Below are 22,255 nucleotides of genomic sequence, written 5' to 3' on the forward strand. Positions count from 1 at the left end.
CCAGACTACTCATGCCGTAATTACAGTATAGCGAGACTAATCATGATGAAGTTACAATATAGCCAGACTACTAATGATGAAGTTACTTTATAGCCTGACTACTAACGATGAAGTTACAGTATAGCCCGACTACTCATGATGAAGTAGAAGTATAGCCAGACTACTCATGATGAAGTTACAGTATAGCCAGACTACTCATGATGAAGTTACAGTATAGCAAGACTACTCATGATGAAGTAACATTATAACCAGACTACTAACAATGAAGTTACAGTATAGCCCGACTACTCATGATGAAGTAACAGTATAGCCAGACTACTCATGATGAAGTAACAGTATAGCCAGACTACTCATGATGATGTTACAGTAAAGACAGACTTCTCATGATGAAGTTTCAGTATAGCCTGACTACTCATGATGAAGTTACAATATAGCTAGACTACTCATGATGAAGTCACAATATAGCCATACCACACATGATGAAGTTACAGTATAGCCATACTACACATGATAAAGTTACAGTATAGCCAGACAACTCATGATGAAGTTACAGTATAGCCAGACTACTCATGATGAAGTTTCAGTATAGCCAGACTACTCATGATGAAGTTACAGTATAGCCATACTACTCATGATGAAGTAACAGTATAGCAATACTACTCATGATGAAGTTACAATATAGCCCGACTACTCATGATGAAGTTACAGTATAGCCAGACTACTCATGATGAAGTTACAGTATAGCCAGACTACTCATGATGATGTTACAGTATAGCCAGACTACTCATGATGAAGTTACAGTATAGCCATACTACTCATGATGAAGCTACAATATAGCCAGACTACTCATGATGAAGTTACAGTATAGCAATACTACTCATGATGAAGTCACAATATAGCCAGACTACTCATGATAAAGTTACAGTATAGCCATACTACTCATGATGAAGTCACAATATAGCCAGACTACTCATGATAAAGTTACAGTATAGCCATACTACTCATGATGAATTTACAGTATAGCCCGACTACTCATGATGTTGTTACAATATAGCCAGGCTACTCATGATAAAGTTACAGTATAGCCATACTACTCATGATGAATTTACAGTATAGCCCGACTACTCATGATGATGTTACAATATAGCCAGACTACTCATGATGAATTTACAGTATAGCCAGACTACTCATGATGAATTTACAGTATAGCCAGACTACTCATGATGATGTTACGGTATAGCCAGACTACTCATGATGAAGTTACAGTATAGCCAGACTGCTCATGATGATGTTACAATATAGCCAGACTACTCATGATGAATTTACAGTATAGCCAGACTACTCATGATGAATTTACAGTATAGCCAGACTACTCATGATGATGTTACGGTATAGCAAGACTACTCATGATGAAGTTACAGTATAGCCAGACTACTCATGATGATGTTACGGTATAGCCAGACTGCTCATGATGAAGTTACAGTATAGCCAGACTACTCATGATGATGTTACGGTATAGCCAGACTACTCATGATGAATTTACAGTATAGCCAGACTACTCATGATGATGTTACGGTATAGCCAGACTACTCATGATGAATTTACAGTATAGCCAGACTACTCATGATGATGTTACGGTATAGCCAGACTACTCATGATGAAGTTACAGTATAGCCAGACTACTCATGATGAAGTTACAGTATAGCCAGACTACTCATGATGAAGTTACGGTATAGCCAGACTACTCATGATGAAGTTACAGTATAGCCAGACTACTCATGATGAAGTTACGGTATAGCCAGACTACTCATGATGAAGTTACAGTATAGCCAGACTACTCATGATGAAGTTACGGTAAAGCAATACTACTCATGATGAAGTTACAGTATAGCCAGACTACTCATGATGAAGTTACAGTAAAGCAATACTACTCATGATGAAGTTACAGTATAGCCAGACTACTCATGATGAAGTTACAGTATAGCCAGACTACTCATGATGAAGTTACGGTATAGCCAGACTACTCATGATGAAGTTACAGTATAGCCAGACTACTCATGATGAAGTTACGGTATAGCCATACTACTCATGATGAAGTTACAGTATAGCCAGACTACTCATGATGAAGTTACAGTATAGCCAGACTACTCATGATGAAGTTACGGTATAGCCATACTACTCATGATGAAGTTACAGTATAGCCAGACTACTCATGATGATGTTACGGTATAGCCAGACTACTCATGATGAAGTTACAGTATAGCCAGATTACTCATGCCTATTATGATGAAGCTGAACTTTGACTTCTTTATTTGACCTTTACCATTATCCTGGGGAACAGGTCTTCTGTACGATACGATATCTGCACATGCTGATCAGTTGTGTTAAGTAATTTTAAAATGACATGATTTATGATTACTTGACTGTCAAGGCAACCTGTGTTATGTAGAAATTTGACCTTTGACAAATAAGCCTTGTTCTGAGAAAATTGGGCTAAATGCATGTGCGTAAAGTATCGTCACATATTAGCCTGTGCAGTCCGCACAGGCTAATCAGGGAAGACACTTATCGCCTAAACTTGATTTTTGGTAAGGAGGGACTTCCTTGAAACTAAAAATACCATAAAAGCGGAAAGTGTCGTCCCTGAATAGCCTGTGCGGACTTCACAGGCTAATCTGTGACGATACTTTACGCACATGCATTTAACCCAGTTTTCTCATAACGCGGCTCAAATACACGTTGCATCGACCTTTCAGCCAAGGACACTTCACAAACCGTCTCATGATGGTTAACATTGGTGATAACTTTAAATTCGCATTATTAATTATGACGATACAGACAAGCTTCATTATCTCCAAATTTTATATGACCTTTATGTATGACCTTGAATTTTTACGCACTGGTTTGAAAAGCCGTATGCTCATTATTAACATTAACGATTGTTTTATTTACTTATGACAGAAGTTGCTTACTAGGAATTTTAGGACAGACAAACACACGCAAGGACAAGCCCACATACCCCAAACCGCCATATAAATGAAGAGTCATCGACACTCTCTATCCCAAAAGTTTATGTTTTCTTCGCTTGATTTCTTGAAATTAAAAAGATTTTGTGCTCAAAGTACATCTGCATATTTGGTTAACAGAAAACGACTGTTATTTGTGACGATAAAAATCCTTTTCGACAAAAATCATGACATTTAATGTCGAGATTCGTATGTTCAAAGTATTTTAAAGCCTATGATACCAAACAAATGTATCGTTAAAACATGCGATGTTTCAATTTACATTAACAAAATGGGTAGGTGAAAAGGATTTCTTTTAATGAATAATAAAGAATTTAAACTGAAACTAAATCAACGCATATCGGAACAATCGTTCGACGATAATTTGAAGCAGATACGATATAATATTATTTTAACAAATATGTTAATTATTTTAAAAAACATACACACACAATCAAAAATATTCATTAAAAAAATATCACACACAACTTAATTACTTATTATAATGACAAAACATGTCAATCGGTGATTGGACAAACATACATTTTACGCGCAATAAGGGAACCAAAAATTGTTGAAAACTGTCGCGCACAATAAAGATATGTATAAAAACAACGACAGCAAACAAAAATGAAAGTTAACAAAAAAGCAAAGAAAACAAACAAATAATAACCTTGACGTGTGCGTTAAGACCGTTTGGGTCACGGTTGATCATATCCAAGTCAGACATGTTTCACTGCTAAATGCGAGATATCCCAAGATATACGTAGAACCTGGACGGTCGATGCGCTGGACTGTAGTGACCGCTACTGGCAACCAGTGGTCAGTTATACGTCGGTCGTTCTGGTTTGCTGGCCGTATCCAAAACATGGTACCATGACCACAAATCCTTTCACAGGCCGATTAAACATTCTATTGTTGCTAAAAATCGATACAAGTAACAGTACAAAATACCAAAGTGTATGTACATTCTTTGCCTATTTAATGTGATTAACAAATCATTTCAACTATCTTAGCGGAAATTCGCAACAAATATGCTTAAAAGAACATGCTCAAAATAAATATAAGTACACATACATGTAGAATATATATAATTTAACATGTCAAGCGAACACATAGTCCTTACAGTAATGAGCTTTATATTAGTTTTAATAAAGGATGTTAATATTTCCCGTTTAAAAAATGATGGAAAGTGTTCTAGCTATTATTTTGTTTTGCAGATTATGCTGTTGATATTGAACATAATGGAAAAAGTCTGTTTTTTATGAGCTTTGAAAAATCTGTAGCATGAATTAGATTTTACATTTGCATAACTGTATTGCAATCTTGAGTTTGAATACAGAATAAAAACAACCAAGGGACTGGATATGTATGCTTTTACGTTAGTTCCTCTCGCGTTCTCGAGCTTATAATCTGCATTTCGAGAGTACGAAATCACTATTCGATAATACGATATTCCATAAGAGGTGGCGAGAATACGATGCGAGATTGTGGGGTTAATCTGGTAAGTCTATTAATTTGGATCGTACTCTAAACAGTTGTATATTAAAGCGCGAAACGCGAAAACACGATGCGATGACACGATTTACAAGTTACAACTAGTTCAGAAAGGGAAATCGCTAAAGGCTCGCTTTATTTTATAACAGTATAAAGTATTCTGATCTAGTTATCCCGCTTTGATTATCGATTGAAATCTTGGTAAAACCGTACACATGAATGACAACAAATTAAATTTTCGTATTGTCTCATATCATAGTCAATACGGACTATTATGACAACTTAATAAGAGCTTTAAACGAAAGGGAGTATTTGTATCGATATATCGACTGGTACCACAGAACCCGCGTCATGCAAAAATAGGTTATATGCCATATATTACCGATGCAAGAATTTCTCCAGGTATGCATGTTTGTGCTTTTAAATTTCGATGACATATTTTTACTGTCGGTAATAAGACGATGAGAAACTTCGGTTAATATTCCAAGATTCCGGGCTCGAAATTATGTCAGGTACATCAGGATTCTTCTAAATAGTGCCTACACTACATGTACCCTATTTGTGTTTCATATTCAGTGTTTCGTAGAGACTGACGATAATAAAATAAAATGTCAAAGACTACTAAAATAATGGCACACATTTTCGAGAAGGCTTTGATAAGTCCCAGATAAAACTTTCACTACACACCATTCTTAATTCGTCATGCGTAATGTTGCGCCAATACATAATTGCGATTTATTTTGCTCTAACAATATCTATTTTGCAGTGACTCGTAAAAACTAACTAGAAAATGGGGGGATTTTGTTGCCTGGATGTTGTCGATATCAAACAAACTCCAAATGATTATTATATGATCTTATTCAATTGTGGTATTAATATTAGAAACCAAAACAGGCTTGCTATAGCTAATTCCCTAGTTGATCGGGAAGTATCTTGAAGTATTGTTTAACGTTTATACGAACTCTACGTAATTTCCCTTCGCATTTCACAGCGCTTAATGCGAGAAATATAACAATGCTGAAAATGCGGGGGGGGGGGGGGACTGTCACGGGATATCGTTGACATAGTTTGGCGCATTAACCAAAATTTAACTGATATGTGTTTATGCATGAAACATTTAGGCATTTGGAGTCGAAATATAAACTATGAAATAAGACTACATTACGAAATACTTGGTGTCCGAGAAATTAATCAATGCGGGCATGATGTAACTATACTTCATAATGCATCAAAAAGATGAATGGTGAAATAAAGTATAGTTTAAATAATATGTTGCGTAATAATGACATGAATAAAAAAAGCAAAACTAAAATATCACACACACTTTTGACATGTTTTGTCACGTCATTGTCAAAGATGCTTTAAACACTAGCGCGTTCAAACAAGTCTTCAGCGTGTATACAGAAGCGACACAATGTATACAAATGCAACAACGACGATGTCAGCAGAAAGGGCGGCGTAGCTGATTGTCGTTAAGCTGATCGAGACCAAAGTTCGCCTATACACATTAATATTATGTGGAAAATATTAAAGGGGCCTTTTCACAGATTTTAGCATATTTTGAAGTTTGTCATTAAGTATTTTATACCTTATATAAGCAATCTTCGTTGTTTCGTAAATTTAAACGACAACAACAGAACTCTCCAAATTATTCAATCGTTTCGCGTTGCAACGCTATATATTTTTTAGGTTTTCAAATCGTCAAAAGATACATATATAAATGGCTATATTGGACTATGGTAAATGTTCAGTAATACTGTTTCCTCACAAATATCATAACTAAAACGAAAATTTTACGAATCTGAAACAACTTTTTTTAATTTTGTCAATTTACCAAACCGTGAAAAGATCCCTTTAAGAACAGTTTATAAAATGACAATTTGCACAAAAGAATCCAACATGCCAACCAATAAGGCTGACCAGACCGATGGGACATAAGGCACACGACAAAGATATAAATTAGTGGTGCTTTTTCAAACCAGAAATGTTGCGAAATATTGCCGATTAATAAATCTTGTTTACAACAAAGGCTTGACATTTAAAAATATATTGAAGCATTAAGCATGTGTGTTAAAAACATTTTCAATAATTATGTGTAGATGAATTCAATAAAAGAGCCATAACGACGGATTAAAATGCTAAATATCGAAAAATAGTTTTTTTTTTCTTCAATATTGAATCAAACTCGCGCGGTGGGTCGCGCGGTGGGCTCGTTCAATATATTGTAAGCTACGTTGGTCACAGTGTAATAAATTATTTAACAACGAAAGGAATGCGTATACTAATAGTATCTTTCCTTACAAACAGTTTATTTGTCAACACTGTAAAAAATACTCGTAAAATAGACAAGTAGATAAACCTATACATAACATTACATAAATGAGCATTAAACATTTGTGAGAAGAGATATATCAACATTATAACACATATCACAGTTATCACAATTCTTGTATAGGTGAATGTCTAGATCAAGATGTACACAGACACAACATGCACACATTCTCTAGTGTTCTTTTATTCTGGTCCATACATGTTAAACAACGTCATGTATAATTGCACATACCAATGTGTTTGCATATTCATATAATGCGAATATATGTCTGAAACATACGTTTGAATCACAAATTATACAAATTTATATAAAAGGTCCTCAGATCTTTTCCATCACGCCAATGCGGACGTTTTTTCAGCGTTTACAGTAGTTTTTCGCTGTTTGTATATTGGTACAAATTTGAATTTCTTTTCGAAAGCGAAATTATTTAAAGGTGACTATATTTTACGTATATAATCTTCGCTAAGCTTGTAATAGATTTTCAATTTATTAACCAAAATATTTTATCAGTGATACTTTGATAATTTGGGTAGAATTATTCAATTTCGTTCTGAATCATTTCACCTATAATTAGACACCCTACAAACTGGACGGTATGATAAGGGTAAAATACAGAATCTCTCCAAAAAAACTGGAAGTGGCTCATTTACACATCACATACAAGTAAGCAGACAGAGTTAAGAATAATAATACAATGAAAGATACACACGTTTTTAACTAACTGGTATATAGTTATAATTTCGATTGTCTTTGCACATTTTTTTTTTCGTATTATCTAAACATTGTCTTAAAATTTCCTCTATTACCAGCAGATGATTTAAAAAGAGTGATCACAAAACAATTTCTGTTTTTTTTAATACCCTTTAAAACTTGTCTAGAAGCAGAAGCGATCATCTTTATTTTCTATTTCTTAAAGTGGTGGAACAATTGTCCACACGCCTCGCAGCACGGTTCGATGCAGCACGAGAGACATGTGCGCATGAGCTTCGTGCAGACGGCGCAGTTAAGCTCGCACATCTTCAACATCGGGGTGATGAACCAGACATGGTAGAAGGCGACTTCGGCGAACTCGCAGCCCCACTCAGCGGCGATGCAGATACCACAGAACAGCGTGGAAAGCTTGTAACAGAGTCCGAGCCAGCACGTGAAACACGTGTATGAGAGCTTCCAGACGCAGTCGATGGAGTGCGCTCCTTGCGGTTCCGCGAGAATATCCTCAAATTGGACCTGATAATAGAAAAAACGTATGTATCTTTTTTTCTGCAAGAAAAAATCCGTTTACTTTCCAGTCGAACTGCTTTTTATCTATGCGTAACACATTTAGAGTGCAAATAGCTTTTCAAGAAGCCTTTCGAGATGTGGACTTTTGCCTAATCTTTACACCACACCCTACGCTGGATACAATTCAGTAACTGTATTTGGTGTGGGTAAAATGGCAAATACACACATGTGACTATATGGAAGTAAAGTGGTGTTTTACATGAATTTTTTCGACCACATTCTGTCTATGTGAATTGTTAGAGATACTCATCATAACTATAAATAGAAATTAAAATACCGACAGTCCGTATTGAGTTGTGTTCAGCTTGTAGAAGACGGTAAGACTTATCAATTACTACTTTTTCTGTTCATTCGTACATATTACTATGTACTTAAATGGTTTCTAAAGGGTAAAGTTAGATATAAAAGCAATGATAACATCAATGGTAATGCAAATTACAATAGTATTGCATTGTAAGTGCGTCTACTTTACTATCACTAAGTATGAAGTTTGTCATGTCACCAATATTATTTTTCACACCTGCGTAAATAATGCTTTGAGCCTTGTTCTGGGAAAACAGGGCATAATGAATGTGCGTTGAATGGTGTCCCAGATTAGTCTGTGAAGTCCGCACAGGCTAATAAGGGACGACACATTCCATCTAAATTGCATTTTCTTTTAAAAGAAAGATCTTTTATGCGAAAACTTCCACAAAAGCGGAAAGTGCCGTCCAGATAAGCCTGTGTGGACTGCAAGGGCTAATCTTGGACGACACTTTACGCAGAAGATTTAAGCCCAGTTTTCACAGAACGAGGCTAATTTTATTCTTATTTTATTTATTTTATTCTAAATTGTGATGAAAAGTATAATCTGATTTTTCAAACGTCATTCTATTTCTCTTATTCGTCACATTTTCGTTAAAGTTACGTGATCCTGAGACGTTTCTGATATGTCATATTTAATACCGTAACCCCTATGTCTTTACCAATCTCATGGGAGAAAGCATATTATTCAAAGATTTTTCAAAAGGGCATCTTTAAGTATGATCTTATATACTTATAGTCAATTCTGATGTGCATAGCATTGGATGAACACATGTAATTATTTTCTGTATTAAAATCTTCTTTTCCCGGTACATGTAACTGAGAGACATTTGTAGAACTGGGATTAAACGAATAAAAATCCATTGAATTGCCTCAATTCAACTAAGGATATATCAACGATTTAACTTAAATTAATCTTTTAAAATATTACAATATATACCTTTTTACAACTTTGAATAAACCATATTTACCTTAATGTGCTCGTTTATACTGTTTGGATCGCGATTCGACATATCCATATCAGCCATCGTGAGTTAAAATGTATGGATTTCTTTCAGCAAATTCACTAAAATCTACACCTGAATCTGTTCCGGTGTCGTTTCCACCAAGTCACGTCCGACTACTAGCTGAACTTGATGTCGACTGATGCGGGGGTTAGGACTCGTGGATAATTTGTTGTACCTTGTTACCATATCAACCCATGCATAATTAATTGTGTTGTTGTTGAATATTGTGGATACCAAAGCTTTTAACTTATTCAGCATCGATACGCGTTGTCTCGTAAATTTCACGGGTGAATAGCTTGTTATTTCCTAGAACACAAATACGACAAAACGCATTGGAGGTAATACAGAATTGGCGTAATTTGACGAACATAAACGATGCAATGCGATTGGTTTGTTTCCAAATACGTATGATATCAATGTTTAATTACCGAATACAAAGGACGTTGATCTAGCCATATCATTGATTTTGTGACTCAATTACCTCGGCAATTATCTGATAACAAAGACTGATAATGAAGTCACCTATTAAACATTTCTCGGTGTTTAGAAACTTCAGCTGGGATACAAAACGTGGCGTCAGGCACGTTGTAATTGATACCTGGAAAGTGTCGTGAGTGCTGCCAGTGCACGACAAGCATACGTAATAAAACATTTAAGGTTGCCCGGGGATTTGCTCGCACTGAAGTGTTCCCCTTTAACGATCTGTTGATTACTAATGAAAGATACCACATAGATATTACGAAAGACTCATAAATATATTTCGTCTACATATTAGAACTTGGATAACATGCCATAGCAAAGAACAAGACTTATTTGTGTTTCAAGTACGTACACAGATACATGCAAAAGAGAATTAGTTTTATAAATACATGTATGACACTTACGTTTTTAAGATATAGGAAGATTTAAGCTTGCTCGACAAAAAATAGTTAAAGAACTTCTTTTATGAGCTGTTGTCTTTCCCACTGGTGTGACAACTCTGAACTTCATGGTTCGTATTTCGGATACACTTTTTAGAAATTTCTCTACGTCCTATGCACTTTGATTTAAATGTATGTGTGTGCGGTAAAATATCGCGAGCTTAATTTTTGTAGAAGATAGGTATTTGTATTTGTTTTTATATGAGTTGCGTTCAGGGCTTACTGGTTGTAATGCATTAGCATAAAGTTACTGATAAGCCTGTGCAGTCCGCTTTACGCACATCAATTAAGCCTGTGCAGTCCGCTTTACGCAAATGAATTAAGCCTGTGCAGTCCGCTTTACGCACATGAATTAAGCCTGTGAAGTACGCTTTACGCACATGAATTAAGCCTGTGCAGTCCGCTTTACGCACATGAATTAAGCCTGTGCAGTCCGCTTTACGCACATGAATTAAGCCTGTGCAGTCCGCTTTACGCACATGAATTAAGCCTGTGCAGTCCGCTTGACGCACATGAATTAAGCCTGTGCAGTCCGCTTGACGCACATGAATTAAGCCTGTGCAGTCCGCTTGACGCACATGAATTAAGCCTGTGCAGTCCGCTTGACGCACATGAATCAAGCCTGTGCAGTCCGCTTTACGCACATGAATTAAGCCTGTGCAGTCCGCTTTACGCACATGAATTCAGCCTGTGCAGTCCGCTTTACGCACATGAATTCAGCCTGTGCAGTCCGCTTTACGCACATGAATTCAGCCTGTGCAGTCCGCTTGACGCACATGAATTAAGCCTGTGCAGTCCGCTTGACGCACATGAATTAAGCCTGTGCAGTCCGCTTGACGCACATGAATTAAGCCTGTTCAGTCCGCTTGACGCACATGAATTAAGCCTGTGCAGTCCGCTTTACGCACATGAGTTAAGCCTGTGCAGTCCGCTTGACGCACATGAATTAAGCATGTGCAGTCCGCTTGACGCACATGAATTGAGCACAGTTGTCCCAGAGTGCGATACATTTGAGCCTCGTTCTGGGAAAACTAGACATAATGCATGTGCGTAAAGTGTCGTTCCAGATTAGCCTGTGAAGTCTTATCAGGGACGACACTTTCCGCTTTTATGCCATTTTTCGTTTAAATGAAGTCTCTTCTTAGCAAAAATCCAATTTAGGCGGAAAGTGTCGTCCAGCGGAAAAAAACATGAATACACACGAATATTGCATAATATTCATTAATACCACAGGTTGGAGTGTTTTCTTGTTGTGAGGTATTCATTAATTGTGATATCAGTTTGGTGAAAGGTGGGTTATGGATAATGTGTAAGCTTACCGCGAAATAAGTTGCGATCGCTCTGTTGCTATTTAGCTGAAATTGATTTGCACGCTACTAATTACGTTGGACTAGTGCGCTGTAAACAGTTCTTGGGTTTTATCCGACTTCGGTGTTCAACACCAAACTAAAATATCAGGTGAAAATAATGACAATAATGACTAAGACGACAACGACAAATTATATGACGACAACGAAATGAAGGTACGAAGACGGTGACGATGGTGATTATGATGATGATGATGATGATGATGATGTAAAATTACTTAGTTATAAAGAACTTTGATTGAGCCCGTGTTACTAATCCTTGTAAGATAAATTCAGTCTGCGATATTTTTCTTTTATTAATTATGCAATAAAAGGTATTATCAGTAAAATGCAGTAACAATGTATTTGAATCTTCAAGATGCCGTTTATTTGCAATGAAATAAATATCATAATTATTATTTTCATATTTAATAAGTCAACATTAAATATTATAAGTCGTAACATCTTTTTACAAAAGTCGGAAACATGAAATAAACAAAACGTTATCACATCAAATATTTAATATTGCAGAAAAAAAACACAAAGACAAATATTAAGCCACATGCCATATGCATGAACGAAAATTGTGTTCTAAAATTTGCCTCATGTGGTGTACAATAAATAAAGTATACACTTAATAAATAATAGCAATTTTTCATAAATCACAATTTACAATTCGTTGTATGTTCAAATGTTCAAAGAGAAAATGTTTGAATAGTTTTCAAAATATGCTCTGCATTGTTCGTTGTTTTTGGTCTATTTCTTGAAGTGGTGGAATAGCTGGCCAAAGGCCTGACAGCACGGCTCCATGCAGCACGAGAGGCAGGTACGTGTCATCTTGGATAAAACGGCGCAGTTCATCTCGCACATCTTCAACATCGGGGTGATGAACCAGACATGGTAGAAGGCGACTGTAGCAAACTCACAGCCCCACTCGGCGGCGATGCAGATACCACACAGCAGCGTTGAGATCTTGTAACAGAGTCCGAGCCAGCACGTGAAGCACGTGTGCGACAGTTTCCAGACGCAGTCGATCGAGTGCGCTCCTTCCGGTTCAGCGAGTACATCCTCGAATGTGACCTAAAAGCACCCAGTTACGATACATAAAACAACTGCACGAAAGTCCATGAAACGGGCAGATACAGTGATGGCAGTAACGGGCAGATACAGTGATGGCAGTAACGGGCAGATACAGTGATGGCAGTAACGGGCGGATACAGTGATGGCAGTAACGGACAGATACAGTGATGGCAGCAACGGGCCGATACAGTGATGGCAGTAACGGGCAGATACAGTGATGGCAGTAACGGACAGATACAGTGATGGCAGTAACGGGCAGATACAGTGATGGCAGTAACGGACAGATACAGTGATGGCAGTAACGGGCAGATACAGTGATGGCAGTAACGGGCATATACAGTGATGGCAGTAACGGGCAGATACAGTGATGGCAGTAACGGGCAGATACAGTGATGGCAGTAACGGGCAGATACAGTGATGGCAGTAACGGGCAGATACAGTGATGGCAGTAACGGGCAGATACAGTGATGGCAGTGTGTCCACTTTAAAGTTTTGTAAATATCCCATTAGGAAGATACATTCAAATTGTTGTTTTTACTTAAAGCGAGATTATACGATTTTGTCAAATATTTATGAATTTATATAAAATGTGTAAAAAAACTTATTATACATATATTTAAATATAAATTAAAATAAAAGTTAAGAAGAACATGTGTCGAAAACATGCGTAATAAGCCAGATATTTAATTCTAAAATCGAAAATGTCTGTACAGTCGAATTGGCCAGCATGTAAATCATGCATGTACGATGTGAATCTAAATTTAACGGTTTATTTCAAATTTCTGCAACGATATATATTCATACGACACACGAACACTAACACCGATTCTAATAAAAAGTCGAATGATTCGGTTATTGTAGGAAAATAAGTACGAAATATCTTCGTCACAATCGGCTCGGGGGCTTATTTGTCTTTGCTGCATTTTATGAAATTCGTCTTCAATTTATAATCTTTCTTGCCTATTGTGTGTTATTGTAACATATTTTTATCAATATATTACAATTTAACACATATAAAAATCTTATTATCTCGCTTTAAGTATAATGGCATATGTTACAGTTAGTTATTATTTAATTATTTAAGTATGTGCTAGTTTTTTTTATTTTAAAACAAGAAAACGCTGTTTATGTTTTCGATGGTATTTTTTTTAATTTTACAATTTCAAACTATCCTTACCTTAATATGGTCGTTGATATTGTTCGGGTCACGGTTGGCGAGATCCAGGTTGGCGGCCATAGTAGAGGCTAAGAACTTCCGGTAGGCAACAGATAGTTGGAAGGAACACGACTTCGGTAGATCAGCAGAACTCAATAGCCCCGACTGTCCATACCCGAGCTTTATACTCGGTATGACGAACAAACGAGCATGTGCAAGTTGGGTTCAGTCTGAGGAACGCGGGTCAGGTGCGATAAACGACGAATTAAAAACAACCATGAACACTTCAAAATTGATCGTGGAGTAATCTGTGTCGACAAATACGCTGACAGTTTGTCATAATACAATAATTGATGACAGATTAAAAGATAAATTAAAATAAGTCTGATTGTTGTTTTAAATATAGTTGAATTTAAAGATTGATCGATTGCTTTTAAAATATCAGCTGGAAACGTTTGACGAATATTTACATACACAGCTCGGCTGTAAACTATATATTTACCATTCGAACGAGATCGCATTTTATTTAAAAACAAAAACAATAACAAAACTTCAAAAGTTCCAACCTCTATTCTGCTGTATTAGTCGATCATTACCATAAAACCCATTTGAGCTTGCCAACATATAACATAAGCGTTACATGTTCATTAGAAATGCAATTTTAGTCAAAGTCCGTGGTAGCTGAAACGCAATATAAATAAAATTTATGAATTATTTAAACAAAAAATTGTTATCAATTACAAATACAGCTATATTGTTTTTCTAAGTTGAACTTTACTTTAAATGTTAAACGAACGATAACTCGGTTATTATCGATTATTGTAGTAGCCCATTTTTGATTAAAAAATATATCATTTACAGATACATTTCTTAACAGTTCGATAGTATCTTAACAATACCTTTAAATACATTAAGAGCTACTGGTATTAATACCTATTACATACAAAGTATAAATATAAAATATATATCGTATAAAACGTATCAAGAAAGTAAAAATGCTATATTACTATTTGTTATACCATATTCTTGAAGGTAAAATGACTATTCTAAACATTGTGGACAGCCTCCATTCAAATAATGAGACCGGATCTGAGTTGATCATGTTTGTTTGCAAATATATTGTCTGACAAAACTTGTAGCTAGCATAAAAGGGTAAATTTGATGGCAAAAAAGACATGAATGAATCGTGTTATCGAATGTTCTTTTTGCAAAATGGATCATATTGTTTTGAACATTGTATGATGCTGTTTTGTTTTGTTCTTATTTGCTTAAGGATGTTTGTCAGACAGTTAATCTAAAATAAATGTATAACAACATTATTTATTTTTTTCAGTTTTGTGGAAACAGGATAAAAACTTAAGCGATTATCGGTGGGCTTAAAGATCGCCCAATTCAGCATACAATTGTAAAAGCATAATGATTGACCTAATTGACACAGTTTCAATAACAACATTATTTATTTTTTTTCAGTTTTGTGGAAACAGGATAAAAACTTAAGCGATTATCGGTGGGCTTAAAGATCGCCCAATTCAGCATACAATTGTAAAAGCATAATGATTGACCTAATTGACACAGTTTCTGTTTATTATCTCTGCTCATTTTATGATTTATCATAATGAAAGTAGACATGACATTCATGAAATTAATTTGAAATAAAAAAAATATTCCATACTTAGGCCACTTAGAAAAATATAAATAGGAATGTTTTGTCAAAAAAAAGTTCAATATGTTATCACTTACCTTAAAGTAAAGTGTATTAAGATTGTTACTGGTAATGAAATCACCCTCACACTTTTTCATTATGACATTATTATGGTTTTTAACAAATTTAAATATAAGCGTTGAACAGGTAGTTTGTGTTAACCAAATTTCTACTTTATAAACCATGCAGTTAATCGTTCGAAAAGTAAATCAAACATCGATCATGTAAGTATCAAATATAGCATTAAGCACAACACACATGTGTTGTTTTTAACATTATTTAGACGATTTGCCCTGATGAAAAAAGTTGTGCATATTACCGTAACATTGCTATTTGTGTTTATATTAAGTTCCATGATGAGTATTTATATGTTTTTCAACAAATTGTAATGCTACGCGTTATTCATTTTAGTAACAGTAGCCTGACACGTGATATCTGCAGAAATAAAGTGTCTTCTCATATATATATTTTTTAAATGAGTTTAATTGTCATATTGTATGCGTTATTTTTTATTTTTGCGGAGAGCATTATCTGAGATATGGACGTATCCAGTTTTGTGATATGTACTGTTCTAGTTTTTTTCAGTTGTTGGTCAAATATGTCTGACAGATGAACAGGGAAAAATTGCCAAACATATAAATTTGTAACATGTGGCTGAATGCGCATATCAAGTTGAATAATAACATCTTATGTAGTTTTTTTTGTAATTGCAATTTATATTTTTATTCTTTTTTAGAACCAGCGATCTGAACGTTGACCTTTACTCTCAGACTGCCTTTTATAAGTATAACAAATTTCATCCAAGACAGACATACCCAAACTTTTCATTTAACTGTTTTTTGTAATGCCACTCCATGTTCACTTCGCAAGTAACACTTCAAGTTGTAATAGCTAATGAAAACAAACGAGAATTTAAGAAAAATAAGAATTGTCTTGAAATCCATGAAGTGAAATTCTAATGACGATATTGTAAATCATTTAATTTGAAATTATTTTGTGAAATTAAGCGGACAAATGGATACTGTTCAACGCGTTCGTGGTGTTTGAAATCGCGTGAGTACTAAGATTATTTCCATCATTAGATTTTTAAGTTTGTGTATTTCAAACGTGCAACTTTTGGTTATGAAGATTTAAATAAACAAATTTTACTTAATAGTTTTTATTATAACAATACAATAGCTGGTTTTATTTGAAATATATCAAATTATATCGCCAGATTTATCACAGAAATAAATGTATATAAATCACATTTAAATAAATCATGCTATTGAAAAGCCATTGACATCACACAGCTTAACAAGTAGTTTAATGTTATTGCATTATAAGATTCACAGATTATTTAAGATTTTCGATAACTGTCAACTCTGTATTTTGAAAGTCTATTTTATCAAATCTCCTCGTGTATATGAAGTTAATGAATGTCTTTGAGCGTTTATTTCTTGAAGTTGTGGAACAGGGCCCCGCACGCCTCGCAGCACGGCTCGATACAGCAAGAGAGGAATGTACGCATCATCTTCGTAAAAACGGCGCAGTTCATCTCGCACATCTTCAACATCGGGGTGATGTACCAGACATGGTAGAAGGCGACTGAGGCGAACTCGCAGCCCCACTCGGCGGCGATGCAGATACCACACAGCAGCGTTGAGATCTTGTAACAGATTCCAAGCCAGCACGTGAAGCACGTGTATGAGAGCTTCCAGACGCAGTCGATAGAGTGAGCGCCTTCCGGTTCAGCGAGAACATCCTCGAATGTGACCTAAAAGCAAGCAGAAACCATGCATATAACAACTGAACAATGCTTCATAAAAAGGGCAGATTTTATTATTGCCGTATGTCAATTTTAAAGTTTTTATTTTCACATTTTAATGATACGTGTACATTAAAATGTGTGTCCAATGGTTAAGTATACTGACAACTGTCATCACGAGACAGTTAATTATTATTTAAGTACTGTTGTAAGTGCTAGTTTTATGTTTATCCCAATATGATAATAGTCAAGCTAAACTTGTTTCAAGTGTTTACTCTTTGGTAAAAAAATGAAGTTTTTTTTTCTCTCCTTACCTTAATATGGTCGTTGATATTGTTCGGGTCACGGTTGGCGAGATCCAGGTTGGCGGCCATTGTATAGACTGGGAACTTCCGAGAGAGATACGGTGAAGGTAAAAGCAACTTCGGTAGAGCAGCAGATCGCAATAGCCTGCGAGTATCCAAACTCCGGGCTTTATACCCTGGCATGACGAACTAACTAGCCTGTGCATGTTGAACTCCGTCCTAGAAACGAGGACAAGGTGTAATAAACGACGACTTACAAACAATTATGAACTATTGAAAACTTATCTGGAGTAATCTGTGTCGACATATTTGCTGACAGTTTGTCACACTTTCAGATAGCTGACAGATTAAATGATAGATTAAAATCAGTCCGATCGTGTTTAAAAAAAAATATAGTTAGGCCTTTATCAAAAGATTAAACACTTTTAAACAAGACATCCGCTGGACACGTTTGGCAAGTATACGCATGCATAATTCGGCTGTTTTATAAATATATTTTCCGTTCTGACGACATAGCAGTATATTAAAAACGAATATAACAACAAAATTGCAATCGTATAAGAGTTCCAACCGATGTTCTGATGGTAACCATGTCTGCTATGCGAAATTGCCCACTTAAACATTGACTTTTCACATTAGTTAATGTTCCGTCAAATTCCGTGGCAAATGAAACGCAATTTGAATTATATGAATTTCAATAATTGATATAAACTGCAGCTATATCGTAGAATGAAGTTGAATTTTACTAATTGTTCTTGATCTTAATTTTGCGTCATTCGTTTAATATTAACGAATTTCGTTAAATATGAGCACATTTATTGTTTTAATTGCCCTTAATAAAATTTGCTAGTAAGATTGGTATTTTATTTGCAAAAGTTGTCAGAGAGTACAGAACAAACTTACGCGGTCATTTGTTTGACGTAAAGATTGATCAATTGATCAAAAGTTGTGATTCCTAAATATTGACTTAATGAAACGTAGTTCACACCTTTTAACGTTATTTTATTGGTCAATATCGCTGTAACCTAACATATAATAATCTCGACTTTTTACTTTTCTTTTAACATTTTCTGTTATTCATCTGGGCATCCTTTTTTATCATTGGTACATGTACAATGAACGGCGATATGACATTCATGAAATAAATTGAAATGTAAAAAAGAAATCCCTACTCAGGCTACTAAGTAAAAGGTTAATATGAATGATTTTAAAAATATTTTTGACATTTTCATCATTAAGCTGTAGGTAGAGTATTGTATTTAGTTTGTTACAGCAAGTAAGATATCCTCTCACGATACGTCATTATACGATTGGGTCGTGGCCTGTAAAAAAGGGTTTAATGCATGTGCGTAAAGTGCCGTCCCAGATTAGCCTGTGCGGACTGCAGGGACGACACTTTCCGCGTTTCTGATATTTTTCGTTTAAATATTTTATCTACTTAGCAAAAATCTAGTTTAGGCGTAAAGTTTCGTCCCTTATTACCCTGTGCGGACTGCACAGGCTAATCTAGGACGACACTTTACGCACATGCATTTCACCCCTTGTTCACAGAGCACGGCCCATTTATTGTTATCTGTTTATACGAATTAAAATCTAAACGTTGAACACGTTTTAGTTTTTGTTAACCAGTGTTCCACTTTGTCAACCATGCAGTTATTCGTTCGGAAAGTAAAAAAGTTTTGCATATTACCGTCACAGTGCTATTTCTGTACATACCTAGTTCCATTATGACGTCTTACGTACTTTTTAAGACATTGTAATACTACGAGTCATACTACGAGTCGCGTTCTGAGAAAACTGGGAATAATGCATGTGCCTAAAGTGTCGTCCCAGATAAGCCTGTGCAGTCCGCACGATATAAACTCTTACCACTTTCATGACTCATATTCCTGGATGTTTGGTATAAAATTTAATCCATTATAGATAAAAAAGCTGATGAAGAATTTAATAGTTTTGTTATAAATTCAATGAAAAATAAGCCATATAAACTTCAAATACCGGCTCGGACAGACAGACGGACAGATGGGTATGCAAGACCGAGGTTTAAACAATAGACCTATCCTGTGAGGGTGGAAGACATATAAGAAACTATTATTAATCGTTATTATTAAAATATTGCAGAATACTTTCAGAGCTAGCATATCGAAATATAATAATTATAGAACGCACATGTTGCACAACGCAAGTTTAAACTGAAAACGAAAATTCAGACCGTCTCCTTTTCCCCATTTCGAAAATTTTGCAACATTTTCGTTCATGAGAGTGTTGCGGTGTTTACGAATGCATGATTGGAATAAACCCACGTGTATCTCGTTCAATTAGAATATACAGACAATATGGAATCGTGTTTACCGTAACATAATCAGCCTCGGCTTTATGAGATGTTACCATCTTCAATCCGTTCAACGGTTATTCGTAAATCAGAACCAATGCAATACATGAGTTATGAAGTTTTCTATTCAACATCGTTTAATTTGAAAAATGCATTTTAATTTGTAAAATTTGGGACATGACTTAAAACAAAATCGTTCGTTGTTCTTGAAATCATGTGAGTACGTGGGTGATTTCAAATCGTTTAGTTCGGGTTATCCAAACTTACAGTGGTTGGTTATGAAGATTTTAACAACGAAATAAATATTTCTGAATATTTTTTATTAAAACCAAACAATACAATATCTAGTATTATGAACAACGATACACTATGAAAAAATATTACCAGATTTATCACAGAAATAAAATTATTAAAATAGAATTTAAATAAATAATACTATTTAATAGTCATAGTACATTATATGGCTAAAACCATGTTAAATGTTATATATTATAGGATTCACAGATTATTTGTGAATCAGATTTTCGAATACTGTTAACTCAGTATTTCGGAAATCTATCTCATCAAATCTCATCTCTATAATGTAATGATGCATATGAAATAGTGAGTGTTTATTTCTTGAAGTGGTGGAACAGGGCTCCGCACGCCTCGCAGCATGGCTCGACGCAGCAAGACAGCCAAGTGCGCATAACCTTCGTGCATACAGCGCAGTTCATCTCGCACATCTTCAACATCGGGGTGATGAACCAGACATGGTAGAAGGCGACTGAGGCGAACTCGCAGCCCCACTCGGCGGCGATGCAGATACCACATAGAAGGGTGGAAATCTTGTAACAGAGTCCAAGCCACAATGAGAAGCACGTGTATGAGAGCTTCCAGACACAGTCGATGGAGTGCGCTCCTTCCGGTTCAGCAAGAACATCCTCGAATTTAACCTGATAACAATAAATAAACGTTTAATTTCGCTGCGAATGGTCAATGTATATTTTATTGTTTCAGATCTTTCAAAATGAATTTTTGCAACATGAGCTACTAAGAGCTCAATAATGCTTGTCTCTATCCAGTTATGTACATGTTTATAAAACAAAATATTAACTACATGTTAAACAACTTTCTCAAGAAAAATACAGACCAGAGCTTGCGATTCGAACACAGAAGTATTATAAAGATGTCAGTTCATTATTTTGTTAAAATGCGCAACTAATTTTATTATTTTGCTAAAGTGATATTATGGGCATCTAACAGTATATAGGTGTCTATCGCAACCGTTGTTTATTTTTGGTGTTTTCACTTCCTATACACTTATATTTGTTAATGCAGCATCAACATACTAAAACAATATCCCGGAAAGAGAAAAATAATCCATTTGATTATCAACCGTACTTTCGTTTTGACAACTGACGACAGAAATGATTCGATGTACGACGTGAGTCTAAATGTAGCTTACATGCAGATTCGTTCATACGACACAAAGACACAATTTTGTTTCACGGAGCATTTCGGCTTAGAGGACTGGGTGAGTCATGTAAAATATCGAACATAATATATATTTTTTTTATAAACAACTAGTAGCAAGATGAGTTGTAGATAATTGGTCAGTTACCACATTTTAACTAATTCTTTTGACCTGTTAATTATATATTCAGCTCAATTCAACAGTGAAAAATGCCCATAATATCACTTTAAAATGCGCAACTAATAACTGTACAATAAAATCCATTTTGCCTAGTTGTTTTAAGTTACGATTTTTGAATGCACATCATACACATCAAGAGAAATAAACATCCATTAAGAATGCCTAAACACAGCTACCAGAACTATTGAACTATGTGAAAATTTCAAGCACTCTTAGATAAAGGTAACGTTATGTAAAACTTGTTTTTTATTCAATGCTTAGAGCTCTATAAATTATTAGAGATCAAGGCATTTCTATGCAAAGCAATACACACACAGATCCGTCCAAAAAACTGTACATACCTTGATATGGTCGTTAAGGTTGTTGGGGTCGCGGTTGGTGAGATCAAGATCGCCGGACATGGTAGAAGTTTCACAAAATCTTCAACAAAGGCAAAAAATCCTTAGATTGCTTGACTGGTTCTCCTTAAAGTTAATGGCTTCTCTGAAAAAAAACTCCGACTTTATACCTGACCCCTGTTCCACGAGTCGAAACAGGTTACCAAGACACTTGGTTGTATCTCCGCGTTGTGACAAACAGTCTATTGTTGTTGGATTGTGTTGCTCC

The 22,255-nt window shown here is 35.4% G+C and overlaps 4 protein-coding genes across 4 annotated transcripts; all 4 read right to left on the bottom strand.

Moving 5' to 3' along the window:
• Window positions 1–6,792: 6,792 nt before the first annotated feature.
• LOC127857906 (caveolin-3-like) lies at window positions 6,793–9,742 on the bottom strand. Its single transcript, XM_052394646.1, has 2 exons — window positions 9,390–9,742; window positions 6,793–8,061 (listed from the first exon to the last, which is right to left on the bottom strand). The coding sequence occupies exons 1-2, from the start codon at window positions 9,444–9,446 to the stop codon at window positions 7,738–7,740; spliced, it is 381 nt and encodes a 126-aa protein (XP_052250606.1). The 5' UTR covers window positions 9,447–9,742; the 3' UTR covers window positions 6,793–7,737.
• Window positions 9,743–12,262: 2,520 nt separating this feature from the next.
• LOC127857876 (caveolin-3-like) lies at window positions 12,263–14,103 on the bottom strand. The gene is made up of 2 exons (XM_052394595.1): window positions 13,949–14,103; window positions 12,263–12,771 (listed from the first exon to the last, which is right to left on the bottom strand). Exons 1-2 carry the CDS (start codon window positions 14,006–14,008, stop codon window positions 12,448–12,450), a joined length of 384 nt encoding a protein of 127 aa, XP_052250555.1. The 5' UTR covers window positions 14,009–14,103; the 3' UTR covers window positions 12,263–12,447.
• A 2,857-nt stretch (window positions 14,104–16,960) lies between these two features.
• On the bottom strand, window positions 16,961–17,777 carry LOC127857884 (caveolin-3-like). The gene is made up of 2 exons (XM_052394605.1): window positions 17,691–17,777; window positions 16,961–17,385 (listed from the first exon to the last, which is right to left on the bottom strand). Exons 1-2 carry the CDS (start codon window positions 17,748–17,750, stop codon window positions 17,062–17,064), a joined length of 384 nt encoding a protein of 127 aa, XP_052250565.1. The 5' UTR covers window positions 17,751–17,777; the 3' UTR covers window positions 16,961–17,061.
• Window positions 17,778–20,493: 2,716 nt separating this feature from the next.
• On the bottom strand, window positions 20,494–22,050 carry LOC127857865 (caveolin-1-like). The gene is made up of 2 exons (XM_052394569.1): window positions 21,991–22,050; window positions 20,494–20,948 (listed from the first exon to the last, which is right to left on the bottom strand). Exons 1-2 carry the CDS (start codon window positions 22,048–22,050, stop codon window positions 20,625–20,627), a joined length of 384 nt encoding a protein of 127 aa, XP_052250529.1. The 3' UTR covers window positions 20,494–20,624.
• Between the last annotated feature and the right edge of the window lie 205 nt (window positions 22,051–22,255).

Source organism: Dreissena polymorpha, chromosome 1 (assembly GCF_020536995.1).
Source record: "Dreissena polymorpha isolate Duluth1 chromosome 1, UMN_Dpol_1.0, whole genome shotgun sequence".
In the NCBI taxonomy this organism is placed as follows: domain Eukaryota; kingdom Metazoa; phylum Mollusca; class Bivalvia; order Myida; family Dreissenidae; genus Dreissena; species Dreissena polymorpha.